The 18,414-nt window shown below is 57.0% G+C and overlaps 1 protein-coding gene across 1 annotated transcript in view; it reads left to right on the top strand.

The window, feature by feature from the left end:
• The window catches only part of AGRN (agrin), a 108,457-nt gene that overhangs the window by 85,740 nt on the left and 4,303 nt on the right, over positions 1-18,414 (top strand). The window contains 6 exon segments of the mRNA XM_068171647.1: positions 451-615; positions 8,869-8,980; positions 11,979-11,990; positions 12,774-12,890; positions 13,709-13,898; positions 14,729-14,816. Coding sequence (XP_068027748.1) covers positions 451-615; positions 8,869-8,980; positions 11,979-11,990; positions 12,774-12,890; positions 13,709-13,898; positions 14,729-14,816 — 684 coding nt within the window.

Below are 18,414 nucleotides of genomic sequence, written 5' to 3'. Positions count from 1 at the left end.
CCTAATCAACAACCCAGAACCTGCAGTCCATAATCCCTGATCACTAATCAATAATTAATAATCAATAACCCAGAACCTGCAGTTCATAAACCCTGATCACTAATCAATAATCAATAACCCACAGACCATAAACCCTAATCAACAGCCCAGAACCTGCAGTCCATAAGCCCTGATCACTAATCAATAATTAATAATCAATAACCCAGAACCTGCAGCCCATAAGCCCTGATCACTAATCAATAATCAATAACCCACAGACCATAAACCCTAATCAACAGCCCAGAACCCGCAGCCCATAAATGCTGATCACTAATCACTAATCCCTAATCACTAATCACTCACCAATAATCCCTAATCACTCACCAATAATCCCTAATCAATAACCAATAATCCCTAATCAATAACCAATAATCCCTAATCAATAACCAACGACCGATCGCCGATGGGCAGGGACAGGATGGCCATGGAGCTGGTGTTCCTGGCGCGCCGGCCCCGCGGGATGATTTTCTACAACGGCCAAAGGAGCGACGGCAGCGGCGACTTCGTGTCCCTGGCGCTGCACCAGGGGCACCTGGAGTTCAGATACGACCTGGGCAAAGGGCCCGCCCTGCTCAGGTGAGACCGCGGGCACCGCTGGCACCGCTGGCACCGCTGGCACTGCTCAGGTGAGACCGCGGGCACCGCTGGCACCGCTGGCACCGCTGGCACCGCTGGCACCGCCGGCACTGCACCGGTGCACCTGGAGTTCAGATACGACCTGGGCAAAGGGCCCGCCCTGCTCAGGTGAGACCGCGGGCACCGCTGGCACCGCTGGCACCGCTGGCACCGCTGGCACTGCTGGCACTGCTCAGGTGAGACCGCGGGCACCACTGGCACCGCTGGCACTGCTGGCACCGCTGGCACTGCACCGGGGCACCTGGAGTTCAGATACGACCTGGGCAAAGGGCCCGCCCTGCTCAGGTGAGACCGCGGGCACCGCTGGCACCGCTGGCACCGCTGGCACCGCTGGCACCGCCGGCACTGCTGGCACTGCTCAGGTGAGACCGCGGGCACCGCTGGCACCGCCGGCACTGCTGGCACCGCCGGCACCGCCGGCACTGCTGGCACTGCACCGGGGCACCTGGAGTTCAGATACGACCTGGGCAAAGGGCCCGCCCTGCTCAGGTGAGACCGCGGGCACTGCAGGCACCGCTGCCACTGCTGGCACTGCTCAGGTGAGACCGCGGGCACCGCTGGCACCGCCGGCACTGCTGGCACTGCTCAGGTGAGACCGCGGGCACCGCTGGCACCGCTGGCACTGCTGGCACTGCACCAGGGCACCTGGAGTTCAGATACGACCTGGGCAAAGGGCCTGCCCTGCTCAGGTGAGACCGCGGGCACTGCTGGCACCGCTGGCACCGCTGGCACTGCTGGCACTGCTGGCACTGCTCAGGTGAGACCGCGGGCACCGCTGGCACCGCTGGCACTGCACCAGGGCACCTGGAGTTCAGATACGACCTGGGCAAAGGGCCTGCCCTGCTCAGGTGAGACCGCGGGCACTGCTGGCACTGCCGGCACCGCTGGCACCGCTGGCACTGCTGGCACTGCACCAGGGCACCTGGAGTTCAGATACGACCTGGGCAAAGGGCCCGCCCTGCTCAGGTGAGACCGCGGGCACCGCTGGCACTGCTGGCACTGCTGGCACTGCTCAGGTGAAAGTGTGTGCACCGCTGGCACTGCTGGCACTGCTGGCAACGCCGGCACCGCTGGCACTGCTGGCACTGCTCAGGTGAAAGTGTGTGCACCGCTGGCACTGCTGGCACTGCTGGCACTGCACCAGGGCACCTGGAGTTCAGATACGACCTGGGCAAAGGGCCTGCCCTGCTCAGGTGAGACCGCGGGCACCGCTGGCACCGCTGGCACTGCTGGCACCGCCGGCACCGCTGGCACTGCTGGCACTGCACCGGGGCACCTGGAGTTCAGATACGACCTGGGCAAAGGGCCCGCCCTGCTCAGGTGAGACCGCGGGCACCGCCGGCACCGCTGGCACCGCTGGCACTGCTCAGGTGAGACCGCGGGCACCGCTGGCACCGCGGGCACCGCTGGCACTGCACCAGGGGCACCTGGAGTTCAGATACGACCTGGGCAAAGGGCCCGCCCTGCTCAGGTGAGACCGCGGGCACCGCTGGCACCGCTGGCACCGCCGGCACTGCTGGCACTGCACCGGGGCACCTGGAGTTCAGATACGACCTGGGCAAAGGGCCCGCCCTGCTCAGGTGAGACCGCGGGCACCGCTGGCACCGCTGGCACCGCCGGCACTGCTCAGGTGAGACCGCGGGCACCGCTGGCACCGCTGGCACCGCCGGCACTGCTGGCACTGCTGGCACTGCACCAGGGCACCTGGAGTTCAGATACGACCTGGGCAAAGGGCCTGCCCTGCTCAGGTGAGACCGCTGGCACCGCTGGCACCGCTGGCACTGCTGGCACTGCTGGCACTGCTCAGGTGAAAGTGTGTGCACCGCTGGCACTGCTGGCACCGCTGGCGCTGCACCAGGGGCACCTGGAGTTCAGATACGACCTGGGCAAAGGGCCCGCCCTGCTCAGGTGAGACCGCGGGCACCGCTGGCACCGCTGGCACCGCTGGCACTGCTCAGGTGAGACCGCGGGCACCGCTGGCACCGCTGGCACTGCTCAGGTGAGACCGCGGGCACCGCTGGCACCGCTGGCACTGCTCAGGTGAGACCGCAGGCACCACTGGCACCACCAGCACCGCTGGCACCGCCGGCACTGCTGGCACTGCACCGGGGCACCTGGAGTTCAGATACGACCTGGGCAAAGGGCCCGCCCTGCTCAGGTGAGACCGCGGGCACCGCTGGCACTGCTGGCACCGCTGGCACTGCACCGGGGCACCTGGAGTTCAGATACGACCTGGGCAAAGGGCCCGCCCTGCTCAGGTGAGACCGCGGGCACCGCTGGCACCGCTGGCACCGCCGGCACTGCTGGCACTGCTCAGGTGAGACCGCGGGCACCGCTGGCACCGCCGGCACTGCAGGCACCGCCGGCACCGCCGGCACTGCTGGCACTGCACCGGGGCACCTGGAGTTCAGATACGACCTGGGCAAAGGGCCCGCCCTGCTCAGGTGAGACCGCGGGCACTGCAGGCACCGCTGCCACTGCTGGCACTGCTCAGGTGAGACCGCGGGCACCGCTGGCACCGCCGGCACTGCTGGCACTGCTCAGGTGAGACCGCGGGCACCGCTGGCACCGCTGGCACTGCTGGCACTGCACCAGGGCACCTGGAGTTCAGATACGACCTGGGCAAAGGGCCTGCCCTGCTCAGGTGAGACCGCGGGCACTGCTGGCACCGCTGGCACCGCTGGCACTGCTGGCACTGCTGGCACTGCTCAGGTGAGACCGCGGGCACCGCTGGCACCGCTGGCACTGCACCAGGGCACCTGGAGTTCAGATACGACCTGGGCAAAGGGCCTGCCCTGCTCAGGTGAGACCGCGGGCACTGCTGGCACTGCCGGCACCGCTGGCACCGCTGGCACTGCTGGCACTGCACCAGGGCACCTGGAGTTCAGATACGACCTGGGCAAAGGGCCCGCCCTGCTCAGGTGAGACCGCGGGCACCGCTGGCACTGCTGGCACTGCTGGCACTGCTCAGGTGAAAGTGTGTGCACCGCTGGCACTGCTGGCACTGCTGGCACTGCACCAGGGCACCTGGAGTTCAGATACGACCTGGGCAAAGGGCCTGCCCTGCTCAGGTGAGACCGCGGGCACCGCTGGCACCGCTGGCACTGCTGGCACCGCCGGCACCGCTGGCACTGCTGGCACTGCACCGGGGCACCTGGAGTTCAGATACGACCTGGGCAAAGGGCCCGCCCTGCTCAGGTGAGACCGCGGGCACCGCTGGCACCGCTGGCACCGCTGGCACTGCTCAGGTGAGACCGCGGGCACCGCTGGCACCGCGGGCACCGCTGGCACTGCACCAGGGGCACCTGGAGTTCAGATACGACCTGGGCAAAGGGCCCGCCCTGCTCAGGTGAGACCGCGGGCACCGCTGGCACCGCTGGCACCGCCGGCACTGCTGGCACTGCACCGGGGCACCTGGAGTTCAGATACGACCTGGGCAAAGGGCCCGCCCTGCTCAGGTGAGACCGCGGGCACCGCTGGCACCGCTGGCACCGCCGGCACTGCTCAGGTGAGACCGCGGGCACCGCTGGCACCGCTGGCACCGCCGGCACTGCTGGCACTGCTGGCACTGCACCAGGGCACCTGGAGTTCAGATACGACCTGGGCAAAGGGCCTGCCCTGCTCAGGTGAGACCGCTGGCACCGCTGGCACCGCTGGCACTGCTGGCACTGCTGGCACTGCTCAGGTGAAAGTGTGTGCACCGCTGGCACTGCTGGCACCGCTGGCGCTGCACCAGGGGCACCTGGAGTTCAGATACGACCTGGGCAAAGGGCCCGCCCTGCTCAGGTGAGACCGCGGGCACCGCTGGCACCGCTGGCACCGCTGGCACTGCTCAGGTGAGACCGCGGGCACCGCTGGCACCGCTGGCACTGCTCAGGTGAGACCGCGGGCACCGCTGGCACCGCTGGCACTGCTCAGGTGAGACCGCAGGCACCACTGGCACCACCAGCACCGCTGGCACCGCCGGCACTGCTCAGGTGAGGGCACTGGTGGCACCGCTGGCACCGCTGGCACTGCACAGGTGAGGGCACTGCTGGCACCGCTGGCACCGCCGGCACTGGTGGCACTGCTCAGGTGAGACCGCGGGCACCGCTGGCACCGCCGGCACTGCTGGCACTGCACCGGGGCACCTGGAGTTCAGATACGACCTGGGCAAAGGGCCCGCCCTGCTCAGGTGAGACCGCGGGCACCGCTGGCACTGCTGGCACCGCTGGCACTGCACCGGGGCACCTGGAGTTCAGATACGACCTGGGCAAAGGGCCCGCCCTGCTCAGGTGAGACCGCGGGCACCGCTGGCACCGCTGGCACCGCCGGCACTGCTGGCACTGCTCAGGTGAGACCGCGGGCACCGCTGGCACCGCCGGCACTGCTGGCACCGCCGGCACCGCCGGCACTGCTGGCACTGCTCAGGTGAGACCGCGGGCACCGCTGGCACCGCCGGCACTGCTGGCACTGCTCAGGTGAGACCGCGGGCACCGCTGGCACCGCTGGCACTGCTGGCACTGCACCAGGGCACCTGGAGTTCAGATACGACCTGGGCAAAGGGCCTGCCCTGCTCAGGTGAGACCGCGGGCACTGCTGGCACCGCTGGCACCGCTGGCACTGCTGGCACTGCTGGCACTGCTCAGGTGAGACCGCGGGCACCGCTGGCACCGCTGGCACTGCACCAGGGCACCTGGAGTTCAGATACGACCTGGGCAAAGGGCCTGCCCTGCTCAGGTGAGACCGCGGGCACTGCTGGCACTGCCGGCACCGCTGGCACCGCTGGCACTGCTGGCACTGCACCAGGGCACCTGGAGTTCAGATACGACCTGGGCAAAGGGCCCGCCCTGCTCAGGTGAGACCGCGGGCACCGCTGGCACTGCTGGCACTGCTGGCACTGCTCAGGTGAAAGTGTGTGCACCGCTGGCACTGCTGGCACTGCTGGCAACGCCGGCACCGCTGGCACTGCTGGCACTGCTCAGGTGAAAGTGTGTGCACCGCTGGCACTGCTGGCACTGCTGGCACTGCACCAGGGCACCTGGAGTTCAGATACGACCTGGGCAAAGGGCCTGCCCTGCTCAGGTGAGACCGCGGGCACCGCTGGCACCGCTGGCACTGCTGGCACCGCCGGCACCGCTGGCACTGCTGGCACTGCACCGGGGCACCTGGAGTTCAGATACGACCTGGGCAAAGGGCCCGCCCTGCTCAGGTGAGACCGCGGGCACCGCCGGCACCGCTGGCACCGCTGGCACTGCTCAGGTGAGACCGCGGGCACCGCTGGCACCGCGGGCACCGCTGGCACTGCACCAGGGGCACCTGGAGTTCAGATACGACCTGGGCAAAGGGCCCGCCCTGCTCAGGTGAGACCGCGGGCACCGCTGGCACCGCTGGCACCGCCGGCACTGCTGGCACTGCACCGGGGCACCTGGAGTTCAGATACGACCTGGGCAAAGGGCCCGCCCTGCTCAGGTGAGACCGCGGGCACCGCTGGCACCGCTGGCACCGCCGGCACTGCTCAGGTGAGACCGCGGGCACCGCTGGCACCGCTGGCACCGCCGGCACTGCTGGCACTGCTGGCACTGCACCAGGGCACCTGGAGTTCAGATACGACCTGGGCAAAGGGCCTGCCCTGCTCAGGTGAGACCGCTGGCACCGCTGGCACCGCTGGCACTGCTGGCACTGCTGGCACTGCTCAGGTGAAAGTGTGTGCACCGCTGGCACTGCTGGCACCGCTGGCGCTGCACCAGGGGCACCTGGAGTTCAGATACGACCTGGGCAAAGGGCCCGCCCTGCTCAGGTGAGACCGCGGGCACCGCTGGCACCGCTGGCACCGCTGGCACTGCTCAGGTGAGACCGCGGGCACCGCTGGCACCGCTGGCACTGCTCAGGTGAGACCGCGGGCACCGCTGGCACCGCTGGCACTGCTCAGGTGAGACCGCAGGCACCACTGGCACCACCAGCACCGCTGGCACCGCCGGCACTGCTCAGGTGAGGGCACTGGTGGCACCGCTGGCACCGCTGGCACTGCACAGGTGAGGGCACTGCTGGCACCGCTGGCACCGCCGGCACTGGTGGCACTGCTCAGGTGAGGGCACTGGTGGCACTGACGGCACCGCTGGCACCGCTCAGGTGAGGGCACCGCTGGCACTGGATTTTTAAAGGAATTTAAAGGGTTTTAATGGATTTTTGAAATGGATTTTAAGAATTTTTTGTGGATTTTGAAATGAATTTTAAGGGTTTTATTGATTTTTTAAATTAATTTTAAGGTTTTTTAATGGATTTTTAATGGATGTTATGAATTTTTAATGGATTTTAAAATTAATTTTAAGGGTTTTATTGATTTTTAAAATTAATTTTAAGGTTTTTTAATGGATTTTTAATGGATGTTATGAATTTTTAATGGATTTTATAATTCATTTTAAGTGTTTTAATGGATTTTTTAATGGATTTTAAGGGGTTTTATGGATTTTTAAAATGAATTTTAAGGGTTTTTTATGGATTTTTAAATGGATTTTAAGAAATTTTTTTTGTTTTTTAATTGAATTTTAGGGGGTTTTATGGTTGTTTTATGGATTTTAAGAATTTTTAATTGATTTTTTAAAGAATGTTAAAGGGTTTTTATGGATTTTTAAATGGATTTTAAGGGTTTTTTTATGGATTTAAAAAATGGATTTTTAGCTTTTTCTATTGATTTTTTAATGGATTTTAAGGGTTTTTTTATGGATTGTTTTAATGGATTTTAAGGATTTTTAATGGATTTTTTAATAATGGATTTAAGGTTTTTTAATGGATTTTAAGGAATTTTATTGGACTTTTTGAATGGGTTTTTTCTATGGATTTTAAGGGTTTTTAATGGATTTTAAGGATTTTTTAATGGATTTTTTTCTATGGATTTTTAGTGGATTTTTTCCATGGATATTAACGATTTTTATGGAGTCTTTCTATGGATTTTAAGGATTTTTATGGATTTTTTAATTGGATTTTAACGATATTTATGGATTTTTTTGTTGGATTTTAAGGATTTTTAATAGAGTTAAAGCTTTTTTGACTTTTAATAGATTTTTAGGGTTTTTATGGATTTTTTAATGGATTTTAAGGTTTTTTATGGATTTTTAACGGTTTTTTATGGACTTTTAGGATTTTTTATGGATTTTTAAGTTTTTTTATGAATTTGTAAATGGATTTTAAGCTTTTTTAAATGGATTTTAAGGTTTTTTATGGATTTTTTTTAAATGGATTTCAAGGATTTTAAAGGATTTTTAAGGATTTTTTATGGATTTTATTTTTTTAATATTTTTAGACTTTTTTATGGATTTTAAGGTTTTTTAATGGATTTTAAGGTTTTTTATGGACTTTTTAATGGATTATAAGGTTTTTAATGGATTTGTTAATGGATTTTTAAAAAGGATTTTAAGGATTTTAAAGGATTTTTAAGGATTTTTTATGGATTTTTTTTTATTATTATTTTTAGGCTTTTTTATGGATTTTAAGGTTTTTTAATGGATTTTAAGGTTTTTTATGGACATTTTAATGGATTTTAAGGTTTTTGATGGATCTTTTAAATGGATTTTTAAAATGGTTTTCAAGGATTTTAAAGGATTTTTAAGGATTTTTTATGGATTTTTTTTATTATTATTTTTAGGCTTTTATATGGATTTTAAGCATTTTTAATGGATTTTAAGGTGTTTTATGGACTTTTTAATGGATTATAAGGTTTTTAATGGATTTTTAAAAAGGATTTTAAAGGATTTTTTAGGATTTTTTATGGATTTTTTTAATTATTATTTTTAGGATTTTGTATGGATTTTAAGCTTTTTAATGGATTTTAAGGAGTTTTAATGGACTTTTTAATGGATTTTAAGGAGTTTTAATGGACTTTTTAATGGATTTTAAGGGGTTTTTATGGACTTTTTAAAGGATTATAAGGTTTTTAATGGATTTTTTAATGGATTTTTAAAAAAGGATTTTAAGGGATTTTTAAGGATTTTTAATGGATTTTTTTAATTATTATTTTTAGGATTTTGTATGGATTTTAAGCTTTTTAATGGATTTTAAGGGGTTTTTATGGACTTTTTAATGGATTTTAAGGGGTTTTTATGGACTTTTTAATGGATTTTAAGGTTTTTAATGGATTTTTTAATGGATTTTTTATGGATTTTAAGGATTTCTCAGCGTTTTTCAGGATTTTTAACCTTTTTCCCCTTCCCCCAGGAGCAGGGAGCCGGTGCCGCTGGACGCCTGGGTCAGCGTCCGGCTGGAGCGGAGCGGCCGCAAGGGCGTCCTGAGGGTCAACGATGGCCCCGCGGTCACCGGGGAGTCCCCGGTGAGTGGGGCACCCCAAAGCTGCTCTGCCCGCCCGGGAGGGCTCCTGGGGCTGCCGGGCTGGGAATTCGGGCTTGGAGGGGAATTTCAAGGTTCCTGGGATTGAAATTCCGAGATTTGAGGGGAATTTCTCAGTCCCTGGGATTGAAATTTGGGGTTTGATGGGAATTTCTCAGTTCCTGGGACTGGAATTTGGGCTTGGAGGGGAATTTCTCAGGTTCCTGGGAGTGAAATTCCGAGATTTGAGGGGAATTTCTGAAGCTCCTGGGATTGAAATTCGGGGTTTGAGGGGAATTTCTGAAGCTTCTGGGATTTAAATTCTGAGATTTGAGGGGAATTTCTGGGGCTCCTGGGATTGAAATTCGGGGTTTGAGAGGAATTTCCTGGGATTGGAACTCAGGGTTGGAGGGGAAATTCTCAGTTCCTGGGCTGTAAATTCCAAGATTTGAGGGGAATTTCTCTGTCCCTGGGATTGAAATTTGGGATTTGAGGGGAATTTCTGGGGCTCCTGGGATTGGAATTTGGGTTTGGAGGGGAATTTCAAGGTTCCTGGGATTGAAATTCCGAGATTTGAGGGGAATTTCTGAAGCTCCTGGGATTGAAATTTGGGATTTGAGGGGAATTTCTGGGGCTCCTGGGATTGGAATTTGGGATTTGAGGGGAATTTCTGAAGCTCCTGGGATTGAAATTCGGGGTTTGAGAGGAATTTCCTGGGATTGGAACTCAGGGTTGGAGGGGAAATTCTCAGTTCCTGGGCTGTAAATTCCAAGATTTGAGGGGAATTTCTCTGTCCCTGGGATTGAAATTTGGGATTTGAGGGGAATTTCTGGGGCTCCTGGGATTGGAATTTGGGCTTGGAGGGGAATTTCAAGGTTCCTGGGATTGAAATTCCGAGATTTGAGGGGAATTTCTGAATCTCCTGGGATTGAAATTCGGGGTTTGAGGGGAATTTCTGAAGCTCCTGGGATTGAAATTCGGGGTTTGAGGGGAATTTCTCAGCTCCTGGGATTTAAATTTGGGGTTTGAGGGGAATTTCTCAGCTCCTGGGATTTAAATTCTGAGATTTGAGGGGAATTTCTGAGGCTCCTGGGATCTAAATCATGGGTTTGAGTGGAAATTCTCAGCTCCTGGGCTTTAAATTCTGGATTTGAGTGGCATTTCTCCATTCCTGGGCTTTAAATCGTGGCCCAGGTTCCTGTGCTTTAAATCGTGGATTTGAAGGGGGAGGAGTTGAATTTCTGAGGCTCCTGGGGTTGAAATTCAGGGTTTGAGGGGAATTTCTCAGTTCCTGGGATTTAAATTCTGGATTTGAGTGGAGTTTCTGAGGCACCTGGGCTTTAAATCGTGGGTTTGAAGGTGGAAAAGTGGAATTTCTCAGTTCCTGGCCTTTAAATTCTGGATCTGAGTGGAATTTCTGAGGCTCCTGGGCTGTAAATTCAGGATTTGATTGGAATTTCTGAGGTTCATGGGCTTTAAATTGTGGCTTTGAGTGGAATTTTTCAGTCCCTGGCCTTTAAATTCTGGATTTGAGGGTGCAGGAGTGGAATTCTCAGGCTCTGGGCTTTAAATTGTGAATTTGAGGGCGGAGAAGTGGAAGTTCTGAGGCTCCCGGGCTTTAAATTCTGGATTTGAGTGGAACTCCTGAGCTTCTTGGGTTTTAAATTCTGGATTTGAGTGGAATTTCTCCATTCCTGGGCTGTAAATTCTGGATTTGAGTGGAACTCCTGAGGTTCTTGGGTTTTAAATTCTGGATTTGAGTGGAATTTCTCCGTTCCTGGGCTGTAAATTCTGGATTTGAGTGGAATTTCTCCGTTCCTGGGCTGTAAATTCTGGATTTGAGTGGAATTTCTCCATTCCTGGGCTATAAATTCTGGATTTGAGTGGAATTTCTCCATTCCTGGGCTGTAAATTCTGGATTTGAGGGTGCAGGAGTTTAATTAACCGTTTAATTAACCGTTAATTAAGAGCCCCCGGCAGCCAGAGGAGCTCGGGGAGCAGGAAAGCCCCAGCCCTGCTGCTGCTGCACCCCTTGGTGCTTCCTCTGCTCTTCTCCCGCGTGGGAATTTTGCAGCTGCAGCCTCTCCCTGCCCCTCCCTGCATTCCTGGGCATTCCCGGGCATCCCTGGGCATCCCTGGGCATCCCTGGGCATTCCCGGGCATTCCCGGGCATCCCTGGGCATTCCCGGGCATTCCCGGGCATTCCCGGGCATCCCTGGGCATTCCCGGGCATTCCCGGGCATTCCCGGGCATCCCTGGGCATTCCCAGGCATTCCTGGGCATCCCTGGGCATTCCCGGGCATTCCCGGGCATTCCCGGGCATTCCCGGGCATTCCTGGGCATCCCTGGGCATCTCTGGGCGTTCCTGCATTCCCGGGCATCCCTTGGCATCTCTGGGCATTCCCGGGCATCCCTGGGCATTCCCAGGCATCTCTGGGCATTCCTGGGCATCCCTGGGCATCCCTGGGCATCCCTGGGCATTCCCAGGCATCCCTGGGCATTCCCGGGCATCCCTTGGCATCCCTGGGCATCCCTGGGTATCCCTGGGCATTCCCGGGCATCCCTGGGCATTCCTGCATTCCTGGGCATCCCTGGGCATTCCCGGGCATTCCCAGGCATCCCTAGGCATTCCGGCATTCCTGGGCAGCCCTTCCAGGAGCAAGGAAGGGCTCGTCCCTAAACCCACAGCACCCAAAAAGGGATTTTCCTGGAACCCAAAAAGGGATTTTCCTGGAACCCAAAAAGGGATTTTCCTGGAACCCAAAAAGGGATTTTCCTCCGCTCACTCTCCTCTCTCCAAGCTCCTCTCTGAGCGAAGCTGTGCCCTGGGTGGCAGTGACGCTCCTGCCACCCCCGGAGCCACCCAGCCCTGGTGCAGCCCTGCCTGTTGCAATGTCACCCCACTGATGTCCCTTTTATCTCTTTTTTTTTTTTTTTTTTTTCTCTCTCTCTCCCTTCGATTTTCCTTTGTATTTTCCCCTCCCCTGCTGTCTGGATCCCAGAAATCCCGTAAGGTACAGATAAGTATGGACCCCCCCACGCCTCCATCTCGTCTGCCATTGGCACCTCCTTCCTCTTTTTGTGTTTTTCATCTTCCCCATCTGATTTAGGATCCCTGTAGTTTAGAGCCCCTCATTCCCTCTCCTGTCCTTCATTCCCAGCCGGTTGTCACCTTTTGTTTTGGGACCATTTCAGTTAATCTGGTCATTTTATTTTGTGTTAATCCCACAAAACATTCGCTAGCGATCCATGTCACCCCATCCTTGCTGTGGCCCTGGCTCCATCCCAGAGAATTCCCAGGAATCCTGGGGCTGGTGACAGCAAGGAGGGAATTCTCTCCTCCAAAGCCACCACGTGGGGTGCAGGAGAACCTCCTCAAGCCATGGGGTGCAGGAGAAAACCCGAACCTGCTCCTCAAACCTGGGCAGCCAGGCTGGATCCCTCTGGAATGTGCTGGGATTGAGCAGCAGCCCAGCAGAGGCTCTGGGTACCCCAATTTTGGGGGGCACACAAAAGCAGAGCCCCCCTCCAGGCCTGAGGCTGTGGGAAGAGCCTCTCCCCAAAATTCAATCCGGGGGAAACCTTTCCCAGGTGCCTGCTGGGGGTGGGACCTGGCAGTCCTTGGCATGAGGAGGTTTCCTGGAGGCTCCATCCGTAGAATCATAAAGAAAATACCATAAAACGTAAATTCTCATCAAATATCCCAAACTGAGAGAGCCACGAGGGTCATCAAGGCCATCTCCTGGGACAGCCATGGACGAGCTGACACCTTGTCCTTGGTGTCCCTGTCCCCCCAGGTGCCTCACATGGTGCTGAACCTGAAGGAGCCCCTCTACGTGGGGGGAGCCCCCGACTTCTCCAAGCTGGCTCGAGCAGCTGCCGTCTCCAGCGGCTTCGAGGGAGCCGTGCAGAAGGTGAGGTCCTGCTGGTCAGCCTAGTGTCCTGCTGGTCAGCCCAGTGTCCTGCTGGTCAGCCCAGTGTCCTGCTGGACTGACCAGTGCCCTGCTGGTCAGTCCAGTGTCCCATCTGTCCTGGGATGGACCTGGGAGCTGTCCTGGTGGTGGAAAAGTGGCACCGGTGGGGGACAGAAGGGGAGTTTGGGGACACTTGGAATGGATTCCCATCATGTTAGGGGTGGATTCCCACCTCAGGGATGGATTCCCATTTTAGGGATGGGTTCCCACCTCAGGGATGGGTTCCCATCATCTTAGGATGGGTTCCCACCTCAGGGATGGGTTCCCATCATCTTAGGATGGGTTCCCACCTCAGGGATGGGTTCCCATCATCTTAGGGATGGGTTCCCACCTCAGGGATGGGTTTCCATCATCTTAGGGATGGGTTCCCACCTCAGGGATGGGTTCCCATCATCTTAGGGATGGGTTCCCACCTCAGGGATGGGTTCCCATCATCTTAGGGATGGGTTCCCACCTCAGGGATGGGTTCCCATCATCTTAGGGATGGGTTCCCACCCTAGGGAAGGGTTCTCACCTCCTCTTGTCCCCACGGACACTGCCCGGTGTCCCCAGCTGACGAGGGGTGGGTGGGGAAGGACCGTCAGAGGATCCCAGCCTGGTTTGGCTTGGAGAAACCTCCAAGCTCACCCTGTGGGCAGGGACACCTCCCACCAGCCCAGCCCCGTCCAGGGATGCTGCCGGGGGTGAGAATTCCCAGTGTTTTGGGCAGTGCCTGCCAGGCCCCAGCAGCTCCCGGCTGAGCCGTTCTGCTCCCGCAGATCTCCCTGGACGGCGTGCCCGTGCTGAAGGAACAGAACATCCGCAGCGCCAGGGAGATCTCCCCATTCCGGGGGCACCCCTGCACCCAGAAACCCAACCCCTGCCAGCACGGCGGCTCCTGCAGCCCCAGCATGGCGGGCTACCAGTGCTCCTGCCACAGGGGCTTCTCGGGGGCCCACTGCGAGAAGGGTGCGTGCCACGGGGGCTGCGGGTGGCCACGGGGGCTGCGGGTGGCCACGGGGGCTGCGGGTGGCCACGGGGGGCTGGGGGTGGCCACGGGGGCTGCGGGTGGCGCAGGGAATGTGGAGGTGGCACGGGGGGCTGGGGGTGGCCATGGGGGATTGGAGGTGGCTATGGGAAGGTGGAGGTGGCCCAGGGGGCTGGAGGTGGCCATGGGGAGCTGGAGATGGCCATGGGGACCTGGAGGTGGCACAGGAAAGGTGGAGGTGGCTATGGGAAGGTGGAGGTGGCACAGGAAAGGTGGCAGTGGCACAAGGGGTCGGAGGTGGCCAAGGGGAGCTGGAGGTGGCCCAGGGGGCTGGAGGTGCTCATGGGGGATTGGAGGTAGCCCAGGGGGCTGGAGGTGGCCATGGGGAACTGGAGATGGCTATGGGGACGTGGAGGTGGCCATGGGGAATTGGAGGGGGCCTGGGGGGTTGGAGGTGGCCACCGGAGGCTGGATGGAAAACCTGGAAGATCTCCAGCAGAAGTTCAGCACATCCAGCAGGGGTTGTGATGAAAACGAGCATGCATCAGGAAGTTCTGGGAGAGGAGAACCCTTGGAGAGCTGGGCTGGGGAGCCATGGGATGGGTTGGCTTGGAAGGGACCCTAAAGCCCCTCCGTTCCCACCCCGAGCTCCAAAGCCCCTCAGGCCCCCCCAGGTGACATTCCCTGGGGACACAGCGCTGGGGGTGTCACTGTCCTGCCCGGGGTGTTGCTGAGGGGGGTTTGCCCCATCTCCCAGGAATCCCTGGCCTTTCCTGGCTCTTCTTCTCCCATCTCCGTGTTCCCCCCACAGTGATCATCGAGAAGGCAGCGGGGGACGCCGAGGCCGTGGCCTTTGACGGCCGCACGTACCTGGAATACCACAACGCCGTCACCAGGAGGTACCGGCTCCTCATCCTAGGGATGGGTTCCCATCATCTTAGGGCTGGGTTCCCACCTCAGGGGGTGGATTCCCACCTTGGAGAAGGATTCCCGTCTTAGGGATGGGTTCCCATCATCAAAGGGATGGATTCCCACCCTAGGGATGGGTTCCCACCTCAGGCATGGATTCCCACCTCAGGGATAGATTCCCACCTGAGGGATGAATTCCCACCTCAGGGATGGGTTCCATCTTAGGGATGGATTCCCACCTTGGGGATGGGTTCCCATCATCTTAGGGATGGATTCCCACCTTGGAGATGGATTCCCATCTTAGGGATGGGTTCCCACTTCAGGGATGGATTCCCACCTCAGGGATGGGTTCCCATCTTAGGGATGGGTTCCCACCTCCTCTTGTCCTGGGCGTTCTCCTAAGCTGGGCAGTGCCCTCCAGCACTGTGAGCCCACAGTTGTCCCTGTGCCCCCTCCCCGAGCCACATTCCTGCTGCCTTCTGTCCCTGCAGAGGGAATGTCACCATTCCCAGCCCATTCCCAGCCCATTCCCAGCCTTTCCCAGCCTTTTCCCAGCCAGTTTGAGCTGTGCTGCCCCATCCTTGGAGGGAGCTTCTCCCCCACCCCCCTGCTGTGTTTGGCTGCCCATAAAAGTGATTTTTCCTCCTCCAGGGGGGTGGAGAGCCGGCACCCAGGAGCTCCAAGCGGGGCTGGATGTTCCTGCTCCTCCCCTGTTGGTTTTCCCCCCACATTCCTAGCTCCAGGCCTGGCTGTGGTTCTGGGATGGGAGGGAGGCGGATCCCGAGTGTCCCCCAGGGATGGGACAGCCCTGCCTTGGGACAGGTGGGATTGTCCCATCCCCCGTGCTGGGGAGGACCCTGTGGTGTCCATGGGAATACTCCTTGGGAATTCCCCCTGGGAATGAGCAGAATTTCCTGTGAGCTGGAAATTCGTCCTTGTCCTTGGGAATTCTGTCTGGGAATGAGCAGAGCTCCCCTGAGCTGGAAATTCCTCCTTGAACTTGGGAATTCTGACTGGGGATGAGCAGAGCTCCCCTGAGCTGGAAATTCCTCCTTGAACTTGGGAATTCTGTCTGGGATTGAGCAGAGCCCCTCCAGGCTGGAAATTCCTCCTTGAACTTGGGAATTCTGACTGGGGATGAGCAGAGCTCCCCTGAGCTGGAAATTCCTCCTTGAACTTGGGAATTCTCTCTGGGAATGAGAAGAGCTCCTTCAGGCTGGAAATTCCTCCTTGAACTTGGGAATTCTCTCTGGGATCGAGCAGAGCTCCTCCAGGCTGGAAATTCCTCCTTGAACTTGGGAATTCTGTCTGGGGATGGGCACAGCTCCCCCTGAGCTGGAAATTCCTCCTTCAGGAGGCTCCCGTGTCCTCCTGCCTGTCCCATTCTCGGTTTCCCAGCCCTGCCAGGGGGGGTGTCCGTGTGGAGCCATTGTCTGTCCCTCTCTGGGTGTCTGTCTGTCCCTCTCTGGGTGTCTGTCTGTCCCTCTCTGGGTGTCTGTCTGTCCCTCCCTGGGTGTCTGTCCCTTCTCAATGTCACTGTTTCTCTGTTTCCAAGCCACCTGAGCAATGAGATCCCAGCGTAAGTACGGCCCTGCCACGCTCACCACGTCCCCATTGTCACCCCAAACCCCGGGGCAGCTCAGGGCAGGGCTGGGGGGAGGAATCTGGGGCCTCTCCCGGCCTTTGGGATGGAAAACTCTTCCCATTCCGGGGGGAGGAGGGCTCAGGTGCTGCCAGCAGCTCGTGGGGCTGAGCAGGAGCTGCTTCCCCTGTGTCACATCCAGCTGTTGTCCCAGCCCTGCCACAGCCAGCTGTTGTCCCCCCAGCATGCCTTCAGGGGATTTTTAAGCATGATTTTAAGAAGGATGAGCACAGGGAAGGAAGATTCCTGTGTTTTCCTGCTCCAGCAGCAGCCCAAGGTGCTGGAGATGGAAACTGGGGGTGCTGATCCTTGATTTTTCCAGCGTGGATGTGGCACTGGGAACCCCTCAAAACATCTCCAGTGTGGATGAGGGGTCAGAAAAAGGCTCAGGGCAGGAGGATGGGGAGAAATCCCAGTCCCTGGACAGCTGAGATTTGCTGTGTGTCTGTCCTGCATGGAAGGGAAGCCCTAAAAGGGATCCCAAAATTCCCTGCTCCATGCAGGGAATTCCTGCTGTGGGAAGGGGGGGATTTGGGGGATTTGGAGGGATCCCTGCCTGTCCCATCCCATCCCACCCCATCCCATCCCACCTCACTGTGTGCCCTCAGGGCCGTGGGGGCTGAGCTGTGCCTGTGCATGGGGGGCTGCAGAGCCATCACCTGCATGTCCATGCCACTGGGAGGGGCCGGAAAGGGATTTTTAGGGATTTTAGGATTATCCTGAGTGTTCTCCTAAGCTGGGCAGTGCCCTCCAGCACTGTGAGCCCACAGTTGTCCCTGTGCCCCCTCCCCGAGCCCCATTCCTGCTGCCTTCTGTCCCTGCAGAGGGAATGTCACCATTCCCAGCCCATTCCCAGCCCTTTTCCAGCCTTTCCCAGCCTTTTCCCAGCCAGTTTGAGCTGTGCTGCCCCATCCTTGGAGGGAGCTTCTCCCCCACCCCCCTGCTGCGTTTGGCTGCCCATAAAAGTGATTTTTTCCTCCTCCAGGAAAAGGAAAGGGGAAAGGAAAGGGGAAAGGAAAGGGGAAAGGAAAGGGGAAAGGAAAGGGGAAAGGAAAGGGAAAAGGAAAAGGAAAAGGGAAAAGGAAAGGAAAGGAAAGGAAAGGAAAGGAAAGGAAAGGAAAGGAAAGGAAAGGAAAGGAAAGGAAAGGAAAGGAAAGGAAAGGAAAGGGAAAAAGGAAAGGAAAGGGAAAAAGGAAAGGAAAGGGAAAAAGGAAAGGAAAGGGAAAACGGAAAGGAAAGGAAAGGGAAAAAGGAAAGGAGAGGAGGAGGAGGAGGAAGGCAGAGTCTCCTCGCTGCCCCTGGCTTATGGCTCGCTCCCCTTTTCTCCCCATCCGAGTCCCGAGGCGCTGGATTTCCCCTCGGAGCCCAGGTGAGTGTCCAGGCTGCGCCTGTCCCCTGCTCTGCCTGTGCCTCAGCATGTCCCCCTGTCCCTGTGTGTGTCCTCTGTGTCCCTGTCCTGGCTTTTTATCCGTGAGGGATCAGCTCTGCACAGGGGGGATGGCAGAGAGCCACCAGCCCCGGCTGAGTGGCCCTGCAGGGACAGCAGGGCCTTGTCCCACCCCCCAGGTATCCCTTGGGAATAAAAAGCTCTCTGTGGTGTCTCCGTGTGTCCCACTCCAGCTGTAGCCAGGAGCCTCCTGCCTGTTCCAGAGGCAAAAAAATGAGGATTCCAACCTGGGGAAAATTCCATCTTTCCTTCCCTCCTCCCTTGGGAAGAGGTTTTGTGACCTCCATCCCCTTCCTGTGACAGTCCCCGGGGAGCCACGGCTGCTGTGCCACGGCTGCTGTGCCACGACTACTGTGTCACAGCTGGCAGGGATTGATCCTTGTGCTCCACAAGGATGAAACCAAGGGATCTCCAAAGAATCTCCTTCCTGAGCATCCCAACCCCAGGAGTAGGATGGAGGTTATCCCAAAATCTGGTGCCTTTAGGGTAGCAGAGGGGC

This window comes from Anomalospiza imberbis, chromosome 23, assembly GCF_031753505.1.
Source record: "Anomalospiza imberbis isolate Cuckoo-Finch-1a 21T00152 chromosome 23, ASM3175350v1, whole genome shotgun sequence".
Taxonomy (NCBI): Eukaryota; Metazoa; Chordata; class Aves; order Passeriformes; family Viduidae; genus Anomalospiza; species Anomalospiza imberbis.
This window is presented reverse-complemented; position numbering and strand designations above follow the sequence as displayed.